This window comes from Coffea arabica, chromosome 11c, assembly GCF_036785885.1.
Source record: "Coffea arabica cultivar ET-39 chromosome 11c, Coffea Arabica ET-39 HiFi, whole genome shotgun sequence".
NCBI lineage: Eukaryota > Viridiplantae > Streptophyta > Magnoliopsida > Gentianales > Rubiaceae > Coffea > Coffea arabica.
The window spans coordinates 40,839,588-40,858,209 of record NC_092330.1 but is presented as its reverse complement, the minus strand read 5'-3'; the positions used below and the strand labels follow the sequence as shown (position 1 = coordinate 40,858,209).

Genomic DNA, 18,622 nt, shown 5'->3' with positions numbered 1-18,622 from the left:
GTTTGACAGTAGGAGAATCCAAGCTTTCTTGGTAAGATTCATTATAGTGTGTAATGTTTTACTTTTAAGTTGGAGGTTGTGTTTTTATTAATGGCGATAATACTGGATTGAGCTAGCACCTGACAATTTGCCAACCCTCACCAGATATTAACTTTACTTTATCACATTTACTCCTTGGGAGCAGAGCTTATAACGTTTAATAGTACTGTGTTTGTTTGGTCAAGACACCTATAGTTTATTCTAGTCTTTTACTACTTAGCTAGTTGCCTGTTTTCAGTCTTCACATACACTTTTGCCACTTGGGTTGCTTCTGGACGAGGTCCAGTATTCTGTTATAAGTGTATAGTATATTCCATCTTGATAACTTGACTAACTTATACTATATAAATTTATCCTGTTCTGCTTTATTTGTGTTCCTCTCCGGTTCTTCTTGTTACAAATAGCATATCAACTACGTACCTTCATTCTATTTAAGATGAAAATTGTAACCTTTTCAATATATGTGTGACAATGGTTCCCGCAGTGTTTGTCTGAGCTCAAGCTCTTTTAGCACTAATTTCTCGAGTTTTGAACTGGTTAGATCACGGTTGAGTTTGGGAGGTAAAAGCAAAAAGAACTGCATATGGAGTTGTTTTCTCCCTTTGCTTTGGGAGCATTCTTCATGGCTCAGGTTTGATTTGGAAGCTATAGCAAATTTTTGACGAGCAAAAGTGGGGCTTCCTTCTGGTCTACGGCAGACGAAAGAGTGAAAATTGCAATGAGAGGCTGAGGACGAAAGATAGAAGAGTGACATAAATTATTTGTTGCAACATTTTGTCATGGCATAGCCTAGGCAAAGTCCTGGAACATACGTCCTTTACTTTCACCCCATTACCCCGAAAAGCAGCCATGAACTCTTGCATGAATATGTAAAAATTATTGAACAAAATCTGTACAGATTTTTCTTGTAGTACTATTTTCAGAACTCTTGAAAAAATGCAAAGGCACGTAGTTTTGTTAAATTTTAGAACTTTTAGCATGCTTATGGAAAGAATGCACAGCAGAAGTTTTATCTCCTCCTGTTTATGATTTTTGCAAGAGCATGACAAAATAACAAAGCACTGGCACTGCATAACAAAGCACCAGCCCCTTGACATCGATCGATCTTACAGGGAATGAAATGAAATGGTTGCAATCGTCCTGAATGTGATGAAAGATACAACCCATATGATTTGTTGATGACCATGTGGTAAATGTCATATATACGTAAAAAGGAACAGAGAAGGAAAAGAAATAGCAAGAATCATCATGTTTCTTCATAAAAGGAAATATGAAAAAAAAAAGAGGACAAATTGCCATTGTATCTTCCATCACTTTCTGAAAAACAATAATGTTTATGATTTGTAGATGTGGGTTTTCAATGTAGCTAGAAGGACTCCAAGCATAGTAGAAACTGGAGAGGGTATAGAAATAAAGTAAACGAGGATTTCTTGCATGACATTAAAAACTAAAAAGAATTTACGATTTAAGCTGGTATAGAAAACTTCAATTCTTTGCACTAATTAATGCTAAAAAAAATCGTGGGACCAGATATTTGAAACATTTATGGTTTTCAATTAATTTCATAGTCGTAGTACTTTAGGAGTTCCAGGCCTTTATTGGTAGAATCCCTGTATGGATTTATTTTGCCTTTCATCACTGACTTTGATGATCATTGTGCCGGCAGAGATTGCCATGAATTTATTAGATAGGGCATCTTGGCCTTTTGCAATGTGTTACTTAGGGTTTGAAGGACAGGCAGTATCAGACTCTCAGTCTCTTTAATGGGGTTGTAGGGAGTCAGGTTGCATATCAGTTTTATCATTGAATCTTGAATGAATGCCAACCACTAAATTGAGTTAAAATGTATTTGGATAGTAGATTGCAACCCTTTTTTTATGTGATATATATGAAATGAAAAAGTGATTGGAAAATATGTTGATGATACAAGTAAATAAATTTTGACAAATAATTAAAAAAATGACCGGTTTCATTTCTTCATTTTACGAAAATATTCTTTTCATTCCTCACTTTTAAAACGAAGCAAATTCGTTCTTGACGTTTAAAAACTGAAACTATTACATGCTTGGAATCAATTTTCATTCTGAATCCAACCACCAAACAACCCGATTACAAATTTTGGGGGTATAATTAGTAGATCACTTGATTAACTCAACTTAATATTCATGTGAAATTTAATGAATTCAAAAATAAAAAATAAAAAATCATAACATAAAAAAGAAGGATTAATCTTTCCTGCATTGTCATTGTATACACTAATAGGTCTAAATACTTATCACATCATTTCAATTTCAATTTAAATGCTAAACTTTATATGTATGTTATATATCTAGACTCGCAAGTGTACACACTAACGGTGTATGAAAAAATTTACCCAGAAAAGAAACCCAACTATTTCAAAACAAAGAACGGCCTTTTATGTTATAATTCTTTAATTTTTGCCTTTTTGGTTCAGTAAATGTCATGTGAATGTGATGGAATTGATCGAGTGATTTATCAATTCTATCTCCAAAATATATTATTGGGTTATTAGATGTTTTGATTCAGATTAAAAGTTGAGTTCATGGACGTAATAGCTTCAATTTTTTAATGTTAAGGAGGAATTTGCTTCATTTCAAAAGTGAATGATAAAAAGAATATTTTTGCGAAATGTAAGAGATGAAACAAGTCATTTTCTCCCAAATAATTCACTATCCAAACAAAATATTTTCAGATTTTGCTCAGCATGTTTCCTTGAAGCTAATTAGTATTTCAATTTAAATTGTATTGTTTGATATTTTTTTTTTCCTTTTCCTGCCACGCGGACAATTTTTTCTTTTAGTAATGCGGTTTTGTTCTAAAACTAACTTAAATATCATTAAAAGACAGTGATACAAAAGGCCGCATCAAGAAGTGAAGAAAGGTATTCAGCGTAGTGGGAATGGAATTCAATGCTGCAAGTCTCATGCAGAAACATTTTCGAGTTAGTAATAATTTTCAAGGACTATATTCTAAGGATTCAATTACAAAATTCCCTTGGAAAAAGAAAGACAATTTCCCACTTTGTCTTTTCTTTTGATTCCTAACAACCAGAAATTGACGGTGCATTTGATAAAACTGAAGTTTGAAAACTGAAATCTGAAATTTGAAGTTTAAATCCATTAAGTTGTTGAATTGTTAAGTATTAAATCTAATACACATTTGAGTGCATATCGCATTCAACGATAATTGAATAACTTATCACTTAATTTCGGGAGCAACATTTGTTTAGAAAATTTAGTACCACTTAATTAATTCAAATGTTTAATTTTTGGTTATCAAACGATCTGAATATATTAAGATTTGTATACATTAAATTTAAGTGCTGAACTGAGTTTGAATGTACCACGTAAGGCATAAATATTGCAAGAAAAGAAGAAATATGCCTTATCAATGATATAAATGTGGGATAATGCATTTTCCCCCCAACACTATTGCTTCAAATAAGGGCACATGATATTCCACTCCAATGCAATATAAGCATAGAAAAGGTCACCAGGTCGGATAAACTTCGTGGGTTGTTGGGTTGATATTGTGTGAAAATTAGGAAATTTTGGAAAGTTTAAGGGGGTGGAATGATCCAAATCGTAATTAATACAACTCCAAATTGCTCTCGCTAATAAAAGTCCCCGGGACAATCTTATTTTTTTTAAAAAAAAAATATATATATATATATATATATATGAACATGCAGGCGATGATAATTAATAATGTAGTAAAGAGATACTTCTGCATCTAAGCTTGAATTATTTGAGATCTAATTTTCACATAAATCTGAACACAGAACCTTGATTACATAATTAGCTGGCGGAGGATCACAATGCATTGCATGCATATGCATTATGAATTCAGCCTCCCCAGAGTCAAACTGCCAGCCCTGCGAACTGCTTTGATCTTTAGTTGATTCTATTATGCTGTTGGCTGGCTATCATTGCTTCAAGCTTTTTGCAGGATTCGGTAACATTTCCAAGAAAAACTGCAAGAACTAATATATAATCAACCAAGACATAATAATATTGTAAATAAATGTCCCAATTAAACCAAGTTGACACTTATGTTTGAACTGGCATTTTATTAAGGTTAACGAAGTAGTTGTTCCTCGTAATGAGCAAATTAAGGTACGGTACAAGTTTTTTTTTTATTTTTTAGTAAATTAATTGAAAATCGTTCAACACGATTTACTTGACAAACAATAAAAAAAAAAAAAAACTGCATCAACTAATAATATAGAACGAGTTACGGATATATCTGATTTGAAAAATATGCAATTATTATATCTTGCACATTATAAGACTTACTACACGTATTCTTGTTAGCTTGACTATTTTAACACAACTAAGTCGGTATATCTGTGAAATTATACGAGTCATTAACAAGAAAACTAGCACGTATTGAGATAATAAAAGGTGATGCAATTAATCTAATTTGGTTCAAATTGGTAAGAATATTTGGTAAAAGTTATTCTGACCATCCTACACACTCGGACAGTTTTTTCCTTCTTTCCATTCTGCCATTATTAGTTGCTAGTTGGCATCGGTACTTGAGATCGCAAAGACCTAAGCCTTAGAATATTGGAATCTCTTCCGCAATTTGCTTTGTACTGAATGCTTAAGCCTTAGATTACTGATGATGTAAGGTGTGAAAATGATTTATGTTGATTGGGTTGGCTTTACAAGGTATTGTTTGAAGCAAACTATTCATTAATTAGATGATGTTTAGGCATAAAATAACTTCGTACGTCTCTTGTTTTCTAGTTGGTCGAATGAGATATAACACAATTTAATTCTGCATGGATAGCTATACCCGTCAAAGAAACAACGTAAAATGACAGAATAAGATCAATTAATCTATGAGAGGATAGTCCAAAGGAGAAGACGATGAAAAATCAACCTAACCCCAGCCCGGTAAAGAAAAGGGTACTAGATTCCTTAGGACTACCCTTTTCTTCTATTAGAATAAAATGGAAGCTAAGAACATCACCAATCAACTGTTGGCACGTGGATTTTTGTGCCCTTTCAGAGGGAGACCTATTGATTGGCGTAGTACAAAGTAAAATCTTTTAATAATTTACAGAAGACATTTTTGTATTGCTGGTGAGGAGTTGTTTCGTGGTTGGCATGGCTTCTTTCTCTTCTTCTTTTATAAAAAGACTCAAAACCATATCAAAATTTTATCACGCAAGAACCAAATCCCTCCTCTAAAGCAACAAGGGATGGAAGTCGGGGATTCGAGATCTCTTGACAAGAGCCTTTGGAGTTCTATATGTTGAATCAAGGACTGCACTTTGATGATTACTCTCCCTTTGTGATTATGTGTGTGTGTGTGTTTGCATGCCCTGCAATTGTTAATAAAAGAGAGTTGGTCGTGCGCTTTAATCAGTGGAAGCCTACATGCATGCATACTGCCATATATGCTGTTCATTTTTATCATTCCTATTGAGTTTTTTAATGTATCGAGTACATTTATGTTTGGTATGCTAATAATATTAGAAAAAGGAATCATATCAACTGATAAGCACTCCGAATTTTTTTAGTATCCAAAAGTACATATTAATTTATTCGAAGTTTATAAAATTAAACACGATTAATCTTTCTTTTTTTACAATATTTGCGGGAGACATAAAATTTTCAAGCAAGAACAGAACTATGTTATGTGAGCGCAGTTAAACTGTCTTATTTTGTATCGTATATTTATAATGGCGATTTGGTTGGAAAAACCAGCATAACTCATCAAGAGTATGCATGTAAAGTCTCCGGAATCTGTCTTATTTTACTGTTAAATTCGTGTGGAAGCAAAGATTGTTCTAAACTGGACAGATGCATTGGAGGGTCAAAATCCACACACTTAACATTACTTATTAGTAAAATTGATTTAGCAGCTGGTTATCTGAATTGGTCAGTCTTTCCCTTTTGGATGTGTGCATCCACGTTAACCATAATATGTTGATTTGGAGCAGTTTTACGGTTCAGAAGGAAACAGATACAGAATTGTCTTCCTGCACTTTGCACTGTAACTCACTAGCTTGACTTTGTGGCTTTCCTATATATATAGTCATTGCAAGCGGGAAAGTGTCATCATCTACCAACAAAAGAAAGTAAAAATTTCCAACCATATATAGAAGCCATGAAATCTAGAATATGACGACCTGTAATTCGCCAGACAAGTTCTAATGACTCTTTTTTTTTCAACATAAACGGCAAGAATTGGTTTACTTGTGTTCGCACCCTTGGAAGTTAACTATTGATGGTATAGTGAACCCCCCTATATTTATCAATTCAGTCAATTTAGAGCTATTGAGATCAATGCCCTATTTTTTTTTATTTACCCTGGAGCCAAGTGTACATTTTGAAAGGGAAAGGAGAAACAAATAGAAATATCTCCAGATGTCACTGTAGAGTTGATGGAAACGTGATGGAATACCATTAAATGAGATATCAATATGATTGTCTCCAAACTCTTTCAGCAGCTCCTTTTTGCTCACTTTTGGCTAAACCCACCTTCATCTAGCCAGTCCTTTTCCTTTATCATCAAAATTTTGCTTCTTTGAATATGGACGAGATCGAAGGTGCGCTCCGCCCCGCCCCGGGGGGGGGGGTTCGGGGTCGTCCGTCCCACATCAAGAGATCGTGGCGCATTAGTTTCTGGGTTTAAGGTCCATAGGTGGTCGGTTCAATTATTAATTGACTGAGTCCGGTTGCTTTGTAGGTCCTCCTAAGATTGTCCGTTTGGACCGTTCTTTCGATTCCCATCAAGTGTTTAATCTAACTGTATGTGTGTTGTTGTTCCTTGACTCGAGAAAAAAGAATATGGACGGGATATATCTTCCTAGCTTTGACCCCTCCTACATTTTATATGTCTCCCTCCTGTCCATATAAACAACAAGATATATACACTCATGCCTAACTCTGCCTCCCTTTTTCACTTTAGAAATATCTTGCAACTTGTATGTCAGTATGTGGCGTGGATTGATTTACTCATGACAATGAACTTCTAATTAATCTCAGAGACGACGCACAAATTAATAATTCTACGTACACGAGCTTCTGCATGAAGAATAGAATTTGCACCTTTAAAAGATTGAACTCGCGCGTGTATTGTTCATTGAATCTCCCTAAAGGGTTTCAATTTTGAAAAGGACGGACACTAAGGGAACACCACCAAGAGAGTTCTAATCTCTCATTCTATATATGGATAAGGTTTTAAATTCGTTGTGGAATAAAGCCATAAACATCAAAATCCCCACTCTACTCTCTCTTTCATTAGCTAGTCATTTGCACGTACTCGATCTGTTGCTTAGTGGTAGTCAAGTACAATTAAAAGAGGATCAAGAATGTTGTGGTTTGTCCTAATTAATTAGTACCTAAGTGTCCAAAGATTTCATATATAGATTATGCCGAGACACAACACAAGTCGGGTGCATGTCTCATCAAAGTGAAATGAACCCTCTGATGAAAATGACTGATTCATACGTACCTTCACCATTCTGGATAACATAGCTAGGAGCTTAATTTATCCACACTTTTCTAGTCATTTTCCATAGACACTAGCGTCTTTCTTATCAGGGTTAAAAAAATCAAGTTCATTATTTGTTTATTAAACACGTAAACCCCATTTGAGAAGTTCGTTCTCACAAAATAAGAAAACAAAAATGCGTTACCATAACATGACAAATTAATCTACTTGTAGTTTTAGGAACAAAAAAATCGTTTGAAATGTGAATCCATTTTCCATTTCCTATTCAACAACTTCCAACTGCATGCGCTTGGCAGCATCATGTTGGTGTCCACCACTACTTTTTCTTCCCAATAGTATAATTCATCTCTTGCCATTTTCTTGAACGTCGTTCCATTATTGTAATGGACATATTGCAGAGGTTGATTATGACATAATCCATGAAAATTCCATGGGATATGTACCAAATGTAACTTTGTAAATTCCAACTCTTCTGTACATGAGTCGTGCATCCAAACGAAAATATTTCAATACAATTGTCGATCAGTTCATTCTAATTTATGAATGTTTTTTCGATTGCACAAACTTTATAAAAATCGAGTTTCGGAACCAGAAAATACCCTAAACATGTGATTCCAACTTTCTTTCTGTGTAGCTAAACTGCTTAAACTAATAAAAATAATTTTAAGTACAAAAAAGAGTAAATCGTAAAACTGCCTCATTCAGATTTTCCATTTTCATCAATTCGTGACATATTTCCCGATCTTTCGATTTCGTAAACCTAATTGAATTTACACCTTTTTTTTTTTTTGGAAGATATTACACTCCAATGAATTTGCCAATTTTCGCGTAATAAAAAGATAACTGTGGCCCTTTTACCATTCCGCATATAAATAAAATACTCGTAGATTCATCACCTGTACAAATGTCATCACCAAATTCAGTTATAAATAAGAATTTGTACAGGATGTGACAATTAGAAAATCACAATCAGTTAAATCAATAAAAAATAATTAAGAAACCAAATCCAGTTAAGTTAGAAAATTTGTACAAATTAAGTGTGGCATTGCAAAAAAAAAAAAAAAAATTGGGCTAAACATAAAAGACATCATAAAAATGATCTTGGAAAAGAGGCGGGTTAGATAGAAAAAAAAAATTTCGATTGTTTTGATAGAAAAAAAAAATCACGATGTTAATTTGTTCTAGAGTTTATTGTAACAATGCAAAACGAAATTAATAGTAATTCAAGGGGGGGGGGGGGGAAACAAGAAAATCGGGTCTGGGGAAATCAGTGAGCCCAATGTGGACAAGAAATCATTGGGTTGAAGGCCCAACTTGGTATAGGATATTTGTTTTCGTTGTCTGCATTGCAAGATTTTCTTACTCTTTTTTATAATTAAGGTTTCGGGAATAGAGTACAAATCAAAAGTTTCGGAACTCCAAAATTCCCTAGACATGGTTCCAAATGTGTTTGGATAGGAGATTATTTGAGATATTATTCAGAATATACTTCTTATGATTTAATATATATGAGACAAAAAGGTGATTGAAAAGATAAAAAAAGTTAATTGAAAATTGAGAGTAGTCCTCGACCAATACCTTAATATGGCAACGAAATTTTCTCAAAGTAGAATAAAAAAGGGTTCATTACAAGGAGGAAAAGAGCTATTTTTAGAGATTTTTATTAATTTGATAGAGCAAAATCACTATCTCAGTTTAGACTTTAGTGTAGCAAGGTAAATTCATAGTGATTTGTGGTGAATAGAGTTTAGATGGGTGGGAAGAGAAGCCAATGGAGTAGCTTTTATACTTTGCTCAAGAGGCTCGTGATGTAGTAAATTTGGAAGAGTGGACTGACTACTGAGGTTCCACCATCTTTGTAATTGAAAGTTTTGCTGGCTGATCTTCATTCTTCAGTCCAGCACTTAGTAACAAAGTTGGGTCAGTTCTTCTTCCCCTCCCCCCCCCCCCCCCCCCCCCTCTTTTATTTGCAACAAAAAATAGTGAATTTATTGTAGCAATGTAAATTTATTGGGAAATGTTGCAATTTAAATAACAACGGTTTGAGGGTCAGTTTCTATGCCTTTAATGTTGCAGAGAGCCCAATATGGCATCTACAAAATTACTGGAAGAAAGGAATGACCTATTTGACGTGCATTTGCATGATTTCACCAAAATAGTTTTGACTATTTTCTTAAAAAAAAAAAGGGGGGGGGGGGGGGGGGTTGTGACTGGAAAATGCAGAAACATAATTGTACACTTAGAGTTTGCATTATTGAAAAGAAAAAAAAGAAGAGGAAGTATTTGCAACTGAAATTTCAAGAAACGTGCAAGTAACTAGCAATTGGTCTATTTCCTTTTATGAATTATAAATTTATTTAGTCCTTAATATATAGTTGATTCTCCTAACAACATACTCATATTTTTGTTGGCTTAGTAAACCAAAACATTTAAGATTCCACATGTTAACGTGTCTAATTGAAATTGGTTTTAGCTTTTAGACGTAAGAGTTTGCATAAAGGAATTTATTTCCTAGTTGATTTTATAATTTAAGTCCTCAAAGAAGTCTTATTCCCTAGATATACATTAGATTTCATAAGTTGTGTTGGATGTTTAGTTCCCATGGGATTCCAACCCCTTAGGTAAGGCCGTAGCTTTGGTAGAGCAATCAGTATGGGGTCTGGACTCTAGATTTGCCTTTGCTTAGGATTTTTTTTTTTTTTACGTCTTCTCTTATTTCCCTTTTTTTTAGTGTAAGCAAAAGAACTTGAACCCGAGACCTCTCATTTACACTCCCTCCTCCCGTATCACCCAACCAACCTCCCCTTGTCATTGCTTAAATTTATTTAGAAGGATTAGACCGCTAGTCTGCGGGTGTGTACAAAATAGCAATCAAGTTCTTCAACGAAAGATTATTAGTTTTGCTCCCCACCATTGGTCCTGTTCGTTCTTTGCTTTGTTTTTGGGCTTTTTTTCCCATAAATTGTGAGTTCTTGGCAAACTTAATTCAACGTTATTCTTTGTGATCCTACATTTCAGTTTAAATGTTGCAAATTTGTTATAGGTGTAAATAATGTATGAAGAATTGGCAGAGATTATTCCGCAGTCTTTTTATTGTTTGCGATATCAATAACAATATCATTATTGTGAGTAAATATTTTCCCCATCTCACATGTTTTTGTTTGCAGGGATTAGGGTTCTAACTGGTATCGAATGCACACATGAGAGTTGATGTTAGAACTCTTAAAAATTAAGGTCATAATTGGTGCTGAGAGCCAGGGATGCTGGCGAGTTGAGGCGCTCGCAAGCGACTTGGTCATACACTCGACTCGAATTCGAGTTGATTGAAGTTCGAGATTGAGCTATTCATTTCATCTCTCAAGTCGAGTTGGAGCTCCCTTGTGTGCTACTCAAGTACTGGATGAGCCTAATCCAATAGTTTTATTATTTATATAATTATTCATTTTAATTACAAATTGACCGTTAAGGGTTATATTTTAGAGAAATTCAAATTTTTATTCGAGTACTTAGAGATTGAGAATAGGATTGAGTCTTATTGAATTGAGTTCGAGTTTATACGTTCTCCTCACGAGTCGAGTTGAACTACAAGTTCTCTTGCTCGATCGAGTTGAATTCGAACTGGTGTAGCTTGAGAATTTATTGAATTTGAACTCAAATACAGCGTTACTTGAGTTCAACTCGACTCACCCTGAGATTTGTCTGACATATGTAGTTGTCACGAGCTCGAGCACACAATTTGATATGAAATACTTAGTTTATTGAATGACACGTACAATGTTTGAAAATAAAATCATAAAAATGATCTTGACATGTTTGATTATTAGTTTATTACCTTACATGTGAAGTAGTTACCAAATATGTAAAATGCTACAGTCTTTCTCACTAATCTAGTACTAGTGCTAAGGACTCAATGGTACCGTAGTAAAATCTTTCTCAATTTGAAAGTTGGAAAAGGAAAACTATTTAGTAGAATCATTTGTTTGCTGGAACCAGGTGGTTTGGTTCAGCAACCACTTCTAAGTTCCATCATTTTGTTTGGGCTGCATTATAGACTGAATGGGAATAATAGACTGAACTTTGTCATTAACTTGTTGCCGCATTATCAAGTGGATTGATGATTGTAAGTCCTGGTTTCTAGGATTCTCTCACTGGCTCTTGTTGGGCTTTTCTTGTCTTCTTGCTGTTTTACGCGATTCAGCATTTGGGGATCTATCTGCGTTTCACTGCACGGGCGCTGTGACTTTTTGCACACGCGCTTTGACTTTTGAACCTTCCATGTAAAATCTTCTTAAGTATTCCCCACAAATTCACCGGGATAAAAATGCAGGAGTTTTACAATCTAATAAATTAATGCCACTTAGGATGCGTTCGATAAAATTGAAGTCTAAAATTTAAAATTTGAAATCTGAATCCATTAAATTATTGAATTGTTAATTATCAAATCTAATATATTCGAGTGCATATTAAATTCAGTAATAAGTGAATAGTTTATCACTAAATTTTGAGAGCAAGTTTTATCTAGAAAATTCAGTGTCACTTAATTAATTCAGATGTTCAATTTTTGATTATCAAATAGCTTGAATATGTTAAGATTTAAAAAATTCATTAAATTTAAATACTAAATTGAATTATCAACCAGAATCTTAGTATATTAAGCTGTATCACAATCTAATAAAGGGGGATGGCGGGACAGTGGACTCAATGGGAAGTGGCGGGTGGGGCTTTCTGGTGGGGAAAAGTGAAAAAAATTTGGAGTAATATATGATTTACGGTAGTATTGCTTTGAATATAATTTGTAATTTGCCATGCAAGTTTAGCAAGCGCTTTATTTATTTATTTTTTGAGCTAAAAATGTCATTATTGTTAAGGGCTACATCATTATGATCAAGGATTATAATCTAAATTTTGATGAATGGTTCAAAACTAAAAAGAAATCTTTATGCTAGTAGCAACAGTCAAAAGAGCATTCAAGTTTGGATTAGGGAAGTTTATACACTTTCTCCTTTTGTCCCCTTTTGCCCTTTATTCATGACGATCCCAACTTGATACTTTCTTTAATTATACAACTTAACTTGCACGTTTAGTTGGCCCATCCCAGCACACGATAAGACACCCCATGCCATTTACCTTTCTTAACCATTTCTTAGGATTTCTCTATCACAATTGTTTTTTTTTTTTTGGGTCTTTGTTTCATGTTTAAGAATGTATGACTAATTTATATTTCTGTCATTAGTGTAGATTTATTGAATGAAATAATTTTTTTTATTAAAAAAAAAAGAAAAAAGTATGTATGGCTGATTCAGTATAAAAATATATATACATCAATTTGTGTGAATATATTCTAAACGTCCTGACAAATGTGACTACTGACTACAGTTAAAAATCTCGTGTATTTTTTACTTTTTCTTTTGCTGGGAATCCCTCCAAGCAGTCATGTTGACCACTCGCTCCGTCCGGTTATGATTGGGATGCCCCGCGGCACACCTTAAAGCTTCGACTCGGCTCTTTTTTGTACTATGCCGGTCACACAATTCAATTCAATCCTCATAATTGGTTTCTTACGTTGGACTCTGCTCACCTGTAACTAATTTTAAGGAATACTATCAGAGCCCATAACACTTCCCGAGCAGTTGAATTTCCTGTAAACGATTCAAGAAGACCGCGACCCGCAAACATTTTCCTCTCCGCAGTCCGCACCAGGTATGTGCTTCCTATATTTTCACTTTGTTAAGGAATATTATGTCAACCGTTGAATCTCGCAGTCCTTTGTCTCTTTTCTGTTCTGGGTTCTTGTGGAAATGGAGAAAAGTCGTGGCTTTATGCCAGAAATATTTTGTGGGTCTGCATTTTTTTGGTGGGATGTGGTGATTTTTGAGGCTTAATGTTGGATTTTGAGCTCATTATCCTGTGAAATGTGAAAAGACATGACCAGTAAAAGTTAGATATTGGACTGGAAGTTTTTTTTGTCTTTTCTTTTTTGAGTGATCAAGGCTCTTTTGTTTGTCTACTGTATGAAGTTAAGGTTAAAAGTTAAAAGAAGTCCTCTTTTTCTGAATGTGGAGAAACTGCAGAATAATGGTGGACTTATTAAGTCGATAATTTATTGCTTTAACTGCTAGAAATCCCTGTTATGGGGCTTGATAATATTCGCTTTCGGCACTCTTTACAAGCTGAAATTGTCAAAGATGGTGTGGGAGGCTATGCATTATATCAAAAGATTACTCTGATAGTTGCCAAACAGGGTGAACAAGTAGAAGTTCTTTAAGAAGAGACGCTCATAATTGCTTTCGTTTTGAACCATAATTTAGGTCTTCTGGAACTCTATCATGCTTGGTAGTTTTGACATGTGATGTATATGATTGTATGAGAACTTGTGATGGAACATTTTCATAAAGTCAGCCTTACTATAGCACATAAATGTAGCTTCTAAAATCTGACCTATATAGTTTCTTCTGCTGCTTTTGTAAATTAGCTTCTGAACTTTGAAGACTGAATGAAAAGTTATTTCTTTCCTTTTTCCCTTAATTAACATACAAATAAAATCTTTGCAGTACAGATAAATGTGGGACTTGGAGGTGATATTATAAAACTTGAAGAATAAGCTAGTTACTGCATTTTATTTGTTCAATTTACATGAATGTGCCCAACATTTGGGGGATCTTGGATATAGGTCAATCTATGTTCACCTGTGAGGTTGTGGAGTTGACGATGCAAAAGCAGCATATCTGCTTCTAGGGCAAAGCTGCTTATATTGGCCCTTTCGAGTTATGTGGTGGCACAAAGCCTTGTGAACAAGTAATGTCTGCATATTTGGATTTCAAGAGGTTAAAGCAAGTGTCTAATATGCTTCTCTTTTAAGTAATACGTATTGTTAGCTAAAGAGCTAAGCCTATTCTGGAGCTAATAATGTCAACTGACCATAAAGGCTATTTCAGGCGAGCCTTGATAGTTTTCGTGAAAAAAAATGTTGCTTCAAATTGTGATTGCTTTAAGATAAAATTCTGGCATGAGAGGTCAAATACAAATGGCTGGGCGACTAAATGTAGTTTGTTAGATGTGCAATGTATACTACTACTAGCTTGTACGATCTAACTCTGATTTTATTGGCATTTCCAGAAGAGAGACACCTTAAGATCTGTGTACATTATGAAGATGAAACTTTGATGCATCATAAAGAAAATGTTTCATGCTTTTCATGCCTACTTGTGACTTGCAAAATGTTGGGTGAGTGAAAGAAATGAGTGCCGAAGATTCCTAGAGATGCATAGTAATGTATTTGTCGCTAAATACTAGGATTGAACTTCAAGCCTTATGTGTGCTTTGAAGCTTGTCTCGTGTATCCTATATAGAGTAGGTTTTGGAGTTCTTGAAGACATAATCATTGCTTAAATTGATTCATTATGGTATACTCGTGGCTAATAATGGGGTTATATCATAATTGTAATAGACATTCATTGGACATTTTCATTGGACACACACAGAGAGACATATATACACCCTTAATGGCTGTATTTCCCTCTTTATATTGATGGCAATCTGTCTAGTAGCTTTTTTGTATTTCCTTTGTAGCCTCCTAGAGTCTGTAGTAATATGTTTTACTTTGAAAAGACTTCTGATGCCTTTTTTTTTGCTATTTCAACATTTTGTACTGATGTGACTAATTTTATCTGGATGTCATAATTATGGGACTAAATGTTCAGCTTATGGTGTAGTTGATTTCTTCTGGCTTAGCTACAGCCTTGTTATACTCCATTTCCTTGAGTTTGACCTGTACTGGCTTGTTGGACTGCATGCCTATCAGCAACTCTTCTGATTTTCAATTCTTAAACCTGAACTTTTGCCTGTTCCAGGGTTTCAATGGATGATCGGGCTTCTAATAGCTTTGAAACTGCTGAATCAGACTCTGCAAAAGTAAAATTACCTGAAAGTGTTTCATATGACGCTCAGGGTATCGAAGAAGCAAGAAATGCCACGGAATTTTTAACTAGAGCAGATTTGGACCTAGCTTACTCTTCTCACAAATTGGTGAATTTGGGTAATCTTTTAATGCGTGCTTTAGCCTGGCAAAATGATGTGAAATCAGTTGTTGAATATGATGATATCTCTCCAGAATTTATTGAGAAGGCAATGGAATTTGATATCTTGAGTGCTATTTTGAACTCTGAGGTAAGAGAGCTGGATAATTTTATGGGCAGTGTTCATGCTGTGGTAATTAATGCTCGTCATAAGATAACTTCATGCGGAAAGCTAAATGATTTGTCCAGTATAGTGGAAAGTAAAATGCATGACACTGAAGAATCAGTGAGAAGATCTCAGGATCATATCCTTGAGATGAAAATGCAGTTAGCCAAGCTGCAGATGACATCATTAGCTTTCAACCAAAATGAATGTAAGTCATAGAATGTCACTTAACAAGGTTGGATCTCCCATTGATTACAGAATTAAGAAGCATGGTTTTTTTTTTTTGTAACTGTTTATTTTTCACAGGGAGCTTTAACATAGGTGTGGATTTATCAGAAAACTCTGAAGTTCCAGGAGTATATCTGAAGCCACAACTGCAGTCAGTTGAACAGCGACATATTCTAAGAATGTTGGAAAAATCGCTTGCTAGGGAGCTAGATCTTGAGAAGAAGTTAACAGAAATAAAACAAAATGAAGAAGATATTAAGTTAAAGCTTCAATTAACTGAACAAGTGGCTCTGTTCATGGAAGAGGCAGCGGAGGTAATTTGGGGTAGGTTCCTGGAGGCTGAAAATACATCAGAGGTTCTTATGGGCATATCTAAGGAGATGGTTGGTCGGCTTCAAATTGCTCGATTCAACTTAGATAATGCAATACAAAGAGAAAGCAATTTAGATTCTAAACTCCAATATTACATTGCCCAATCAAATGCAAAAGATAATACAATGGAAAAGCTTAGTAAGAAAAGTGCACAGCTTGTTGCTGAAACTGCTGAAGCTGCTTCTCTAAGGGAAAGAGTGAAATTACTAGAAGAGCACTTAAGAGAATCAGTATCTCAGCTGAAGGCAGAAAAGGAAACAAATGAGACAAGTCAAGTGCAACTTGCAGAAATGGATGGTATCATTGAATCCATGAGAGAAACCATTGATGAATTTGAGGCTAGAGCTGAGAGTGCAGAATCCAAGGTTACTCAGCTAACTGAAACAAACTCAGAACTAACTGAAGAACTCAATTTTCTGAAAGGAAGTAATGATACTAATAGCAAAAAGGTGAGCTTAATCGAGAAGCAGTTGAGAGACCTAGAACTGCAACTTCAGCATTCCAGGGCTTCATCAGAAGCAAGTCAAGAGCAGCAAAACATGTTGTATACTGCAATTTGGGATATGGAAACTCTTATTGATGAGTTGAAGCAAAAAGCCTTCAAAGCTGAAAACAAGACTGAGAATGCTGAGGAGCAATGTGTGGTGCTGTCAGAAGCTAATTTAGAACTCAATAAAGAAGTTGAATTTCTGAAGACTAGAATGGAGTCCTTGGAAACAACTCTGGATCAGGCCACTGTTGAGAAAATGGCGAGTGCAAAAGACATAAATATCAAGACCAATGTGATTATGGATATGGTCATGCAACTTGCAATGGAAAGAGAGCGCATAAACAAACAGGTGCTTAGTTTGGAGTCTTCTTTTCCATTTCCTTTGTTTCTGTTTTTCTTTACTTGTTTCTTATCTATAATGCCCTTCTCAGTAAGAGTGAGTACCAAGGATGATCCATTTTTGTGCACTTTTAATAAATTGTGACTTGATCACAACCTCTAATAGCCTATAAAAGCTGAAATGATTGGTTTGGTGACAGTTCTATGATTTAGCAAAGGAAAATAAATTGCTCAAGGAGAAATTAAGGAAAGCAAAGAAGGCTGAGTGTTTTGCTTCATGCAGCAACACAGATCAGAAGGAAGAAGAGCTTCCTTCACTCAGAGTTGACTTAACTGCTACATCATGTACACTAGCTTCACATGAGAAGGCAGCAGAATTCGCAGACTATAGCATCCAGGCAGGTTTTCTTTTTCTTTCTTTCTTTCTTTCTTCTCCTTCTTCACAAACTAAGTACAGACTTGTAAAACAGATGACATGGAAGTATGGTCGTAGTTAGAGGTCTAGATACAGCAACATTTTGAAGATAAGATACTTTTCATAGCTTCATTTAGTGGCTTCTTGCAGTTGGTGGATTAATTAGAAGAAAATGTTATCATTTGAGAGCCTTTGAGACACCTCCATCAGTAGAAGTTTTCCATTAAATTATGTTTCAGCCTTACGTTTGCATTTTTCCATTTCGAAATCTTTATTAGAAGAGTCTAAAATCAGATAAACAGTCAGTACCTACCATAAATGCATCAATGAGGATATCAATGAAGATCAGGCTCAATAACAGGGGAGTTTGCAGTTTGCAGTTTGCAGTAATGCTAAGCTATTATCTGGTGTTATTTCCACTCTCAAGCATAAACACTGGACTGGCTTCTCACTTTTTCGCTGCCTAATTATCAGGAGCCATGATGCTTTTATTTTTGTTACAAGTGATAATCATGATGTTTTCACCCCTTGAATCAGGTGGAGGAAACACTTAAAACAGCATCTGCAGATCATCACGAAATAGAATCCTCCATTTCTCCAGAAGATAGCAGCAATTTGGTTCTGAAACTGGAAGATGTGAATGTAGTAAACACAGGGAAGACCAGCCGAACATACATCTTCATGGCAATTTTAGTTGTACTGCTTCCAGTTTTAGCAGCATATTTCTTGAACAGGGAACAAGCCATTTTCAACCTCATCGAGGTTTAATTCGCAGTTGCTTTTGCATGGAATACGTTCCTTTTTCTCGACTGTACATAATTCTTGACCGTAGTGCTTGTAGTATTTCATTGATTCATCATTGTTGCAATTGTAATTTTTGCTGCTTGCCCCGCAATTCTTTTCAGAATGAGTTTTTAGATTGTGTAAATGCAATAGGTGAGGTCTTTAACTACACTGTTAGCACTTGTATTTGTAGAATTAGTGTGAAAGGGTTGCTTTTCTTCACCTGTCACGTATCTGTGAATATCAGAAGCTTTCCAAGCACATCATTTGGGACATTTCCGATA

The 18,622-nt window shown here is 35.0% G+C and overlaps 1 protein-coding gene across 2 annotated transcripts; it reads left to right on the top strand.

Moving 5' to 3' along the window:
* The first annotated feature begins 12,928 nt into the window (after nt 1-12,928).
* Nucleotides 12,929-18,613, top strand: LOC113716229 (WPP domain-interacting tail-anchored protein 2-like). Of its 2 annotated transcripts, none has more exons than XR_011823203.1 (5): nt 12,929-13,230; nt 15,381-15,919; nt 16,018-17,150; nt 17,424-17,538; nt 18,093-18,243. XR_011823203.1 is itself a non-coding variant. In XM_072071098.1 (5 exons), the coding sequence occupies exons 2-5, from the start codon at nt 15,388-15,390 to the stop codon at nt 18,321-18,323; spliced, it is 2,094 nt and encodes a 697-aa protein (XP_071927199.1). In that variant the 5' UTR covers nt 12,931-13,230; nt 15,381-15,387; the 3' UTR covers nt 18,324-18,613. The 2 variants fall into 2 exon arrangements, 1 of the variants encoding a protein (XP_071927199.1); XM_072071098.1 differs by having other exon boundaries at nt 12,931-13,230; nt 17,341-17,538; nt 18,093-18,613.
* Nucleotides 18,614-18,622: the final 9 nt, after the last annotated feature.

Bases quoted from the DNA above. Each gene is read 5' to 3' on its own strand.
- LOC113716229 (XM_072071098.1), top strand. From the start codon at position 15,388: ATGGATGATCGGGCTTCTAATAGCTTTGAAACTGCTGAATCAGACTCT. The intron at 17,151-17,340 runs GTGCTTAGTTTG...GTTTGGTGACAG, and splicing joins GAGAGCGCATAAACAAACAG to TTCTATGATTTAGCAAAGGA. The intron at 17,539-18,092 runs GCAGGTTTTCTT...CCCTTGAATCAG, and splicing joins TCGCAGACTATAGCATCCAG to GTGGAGGAAACACTTAAAAC.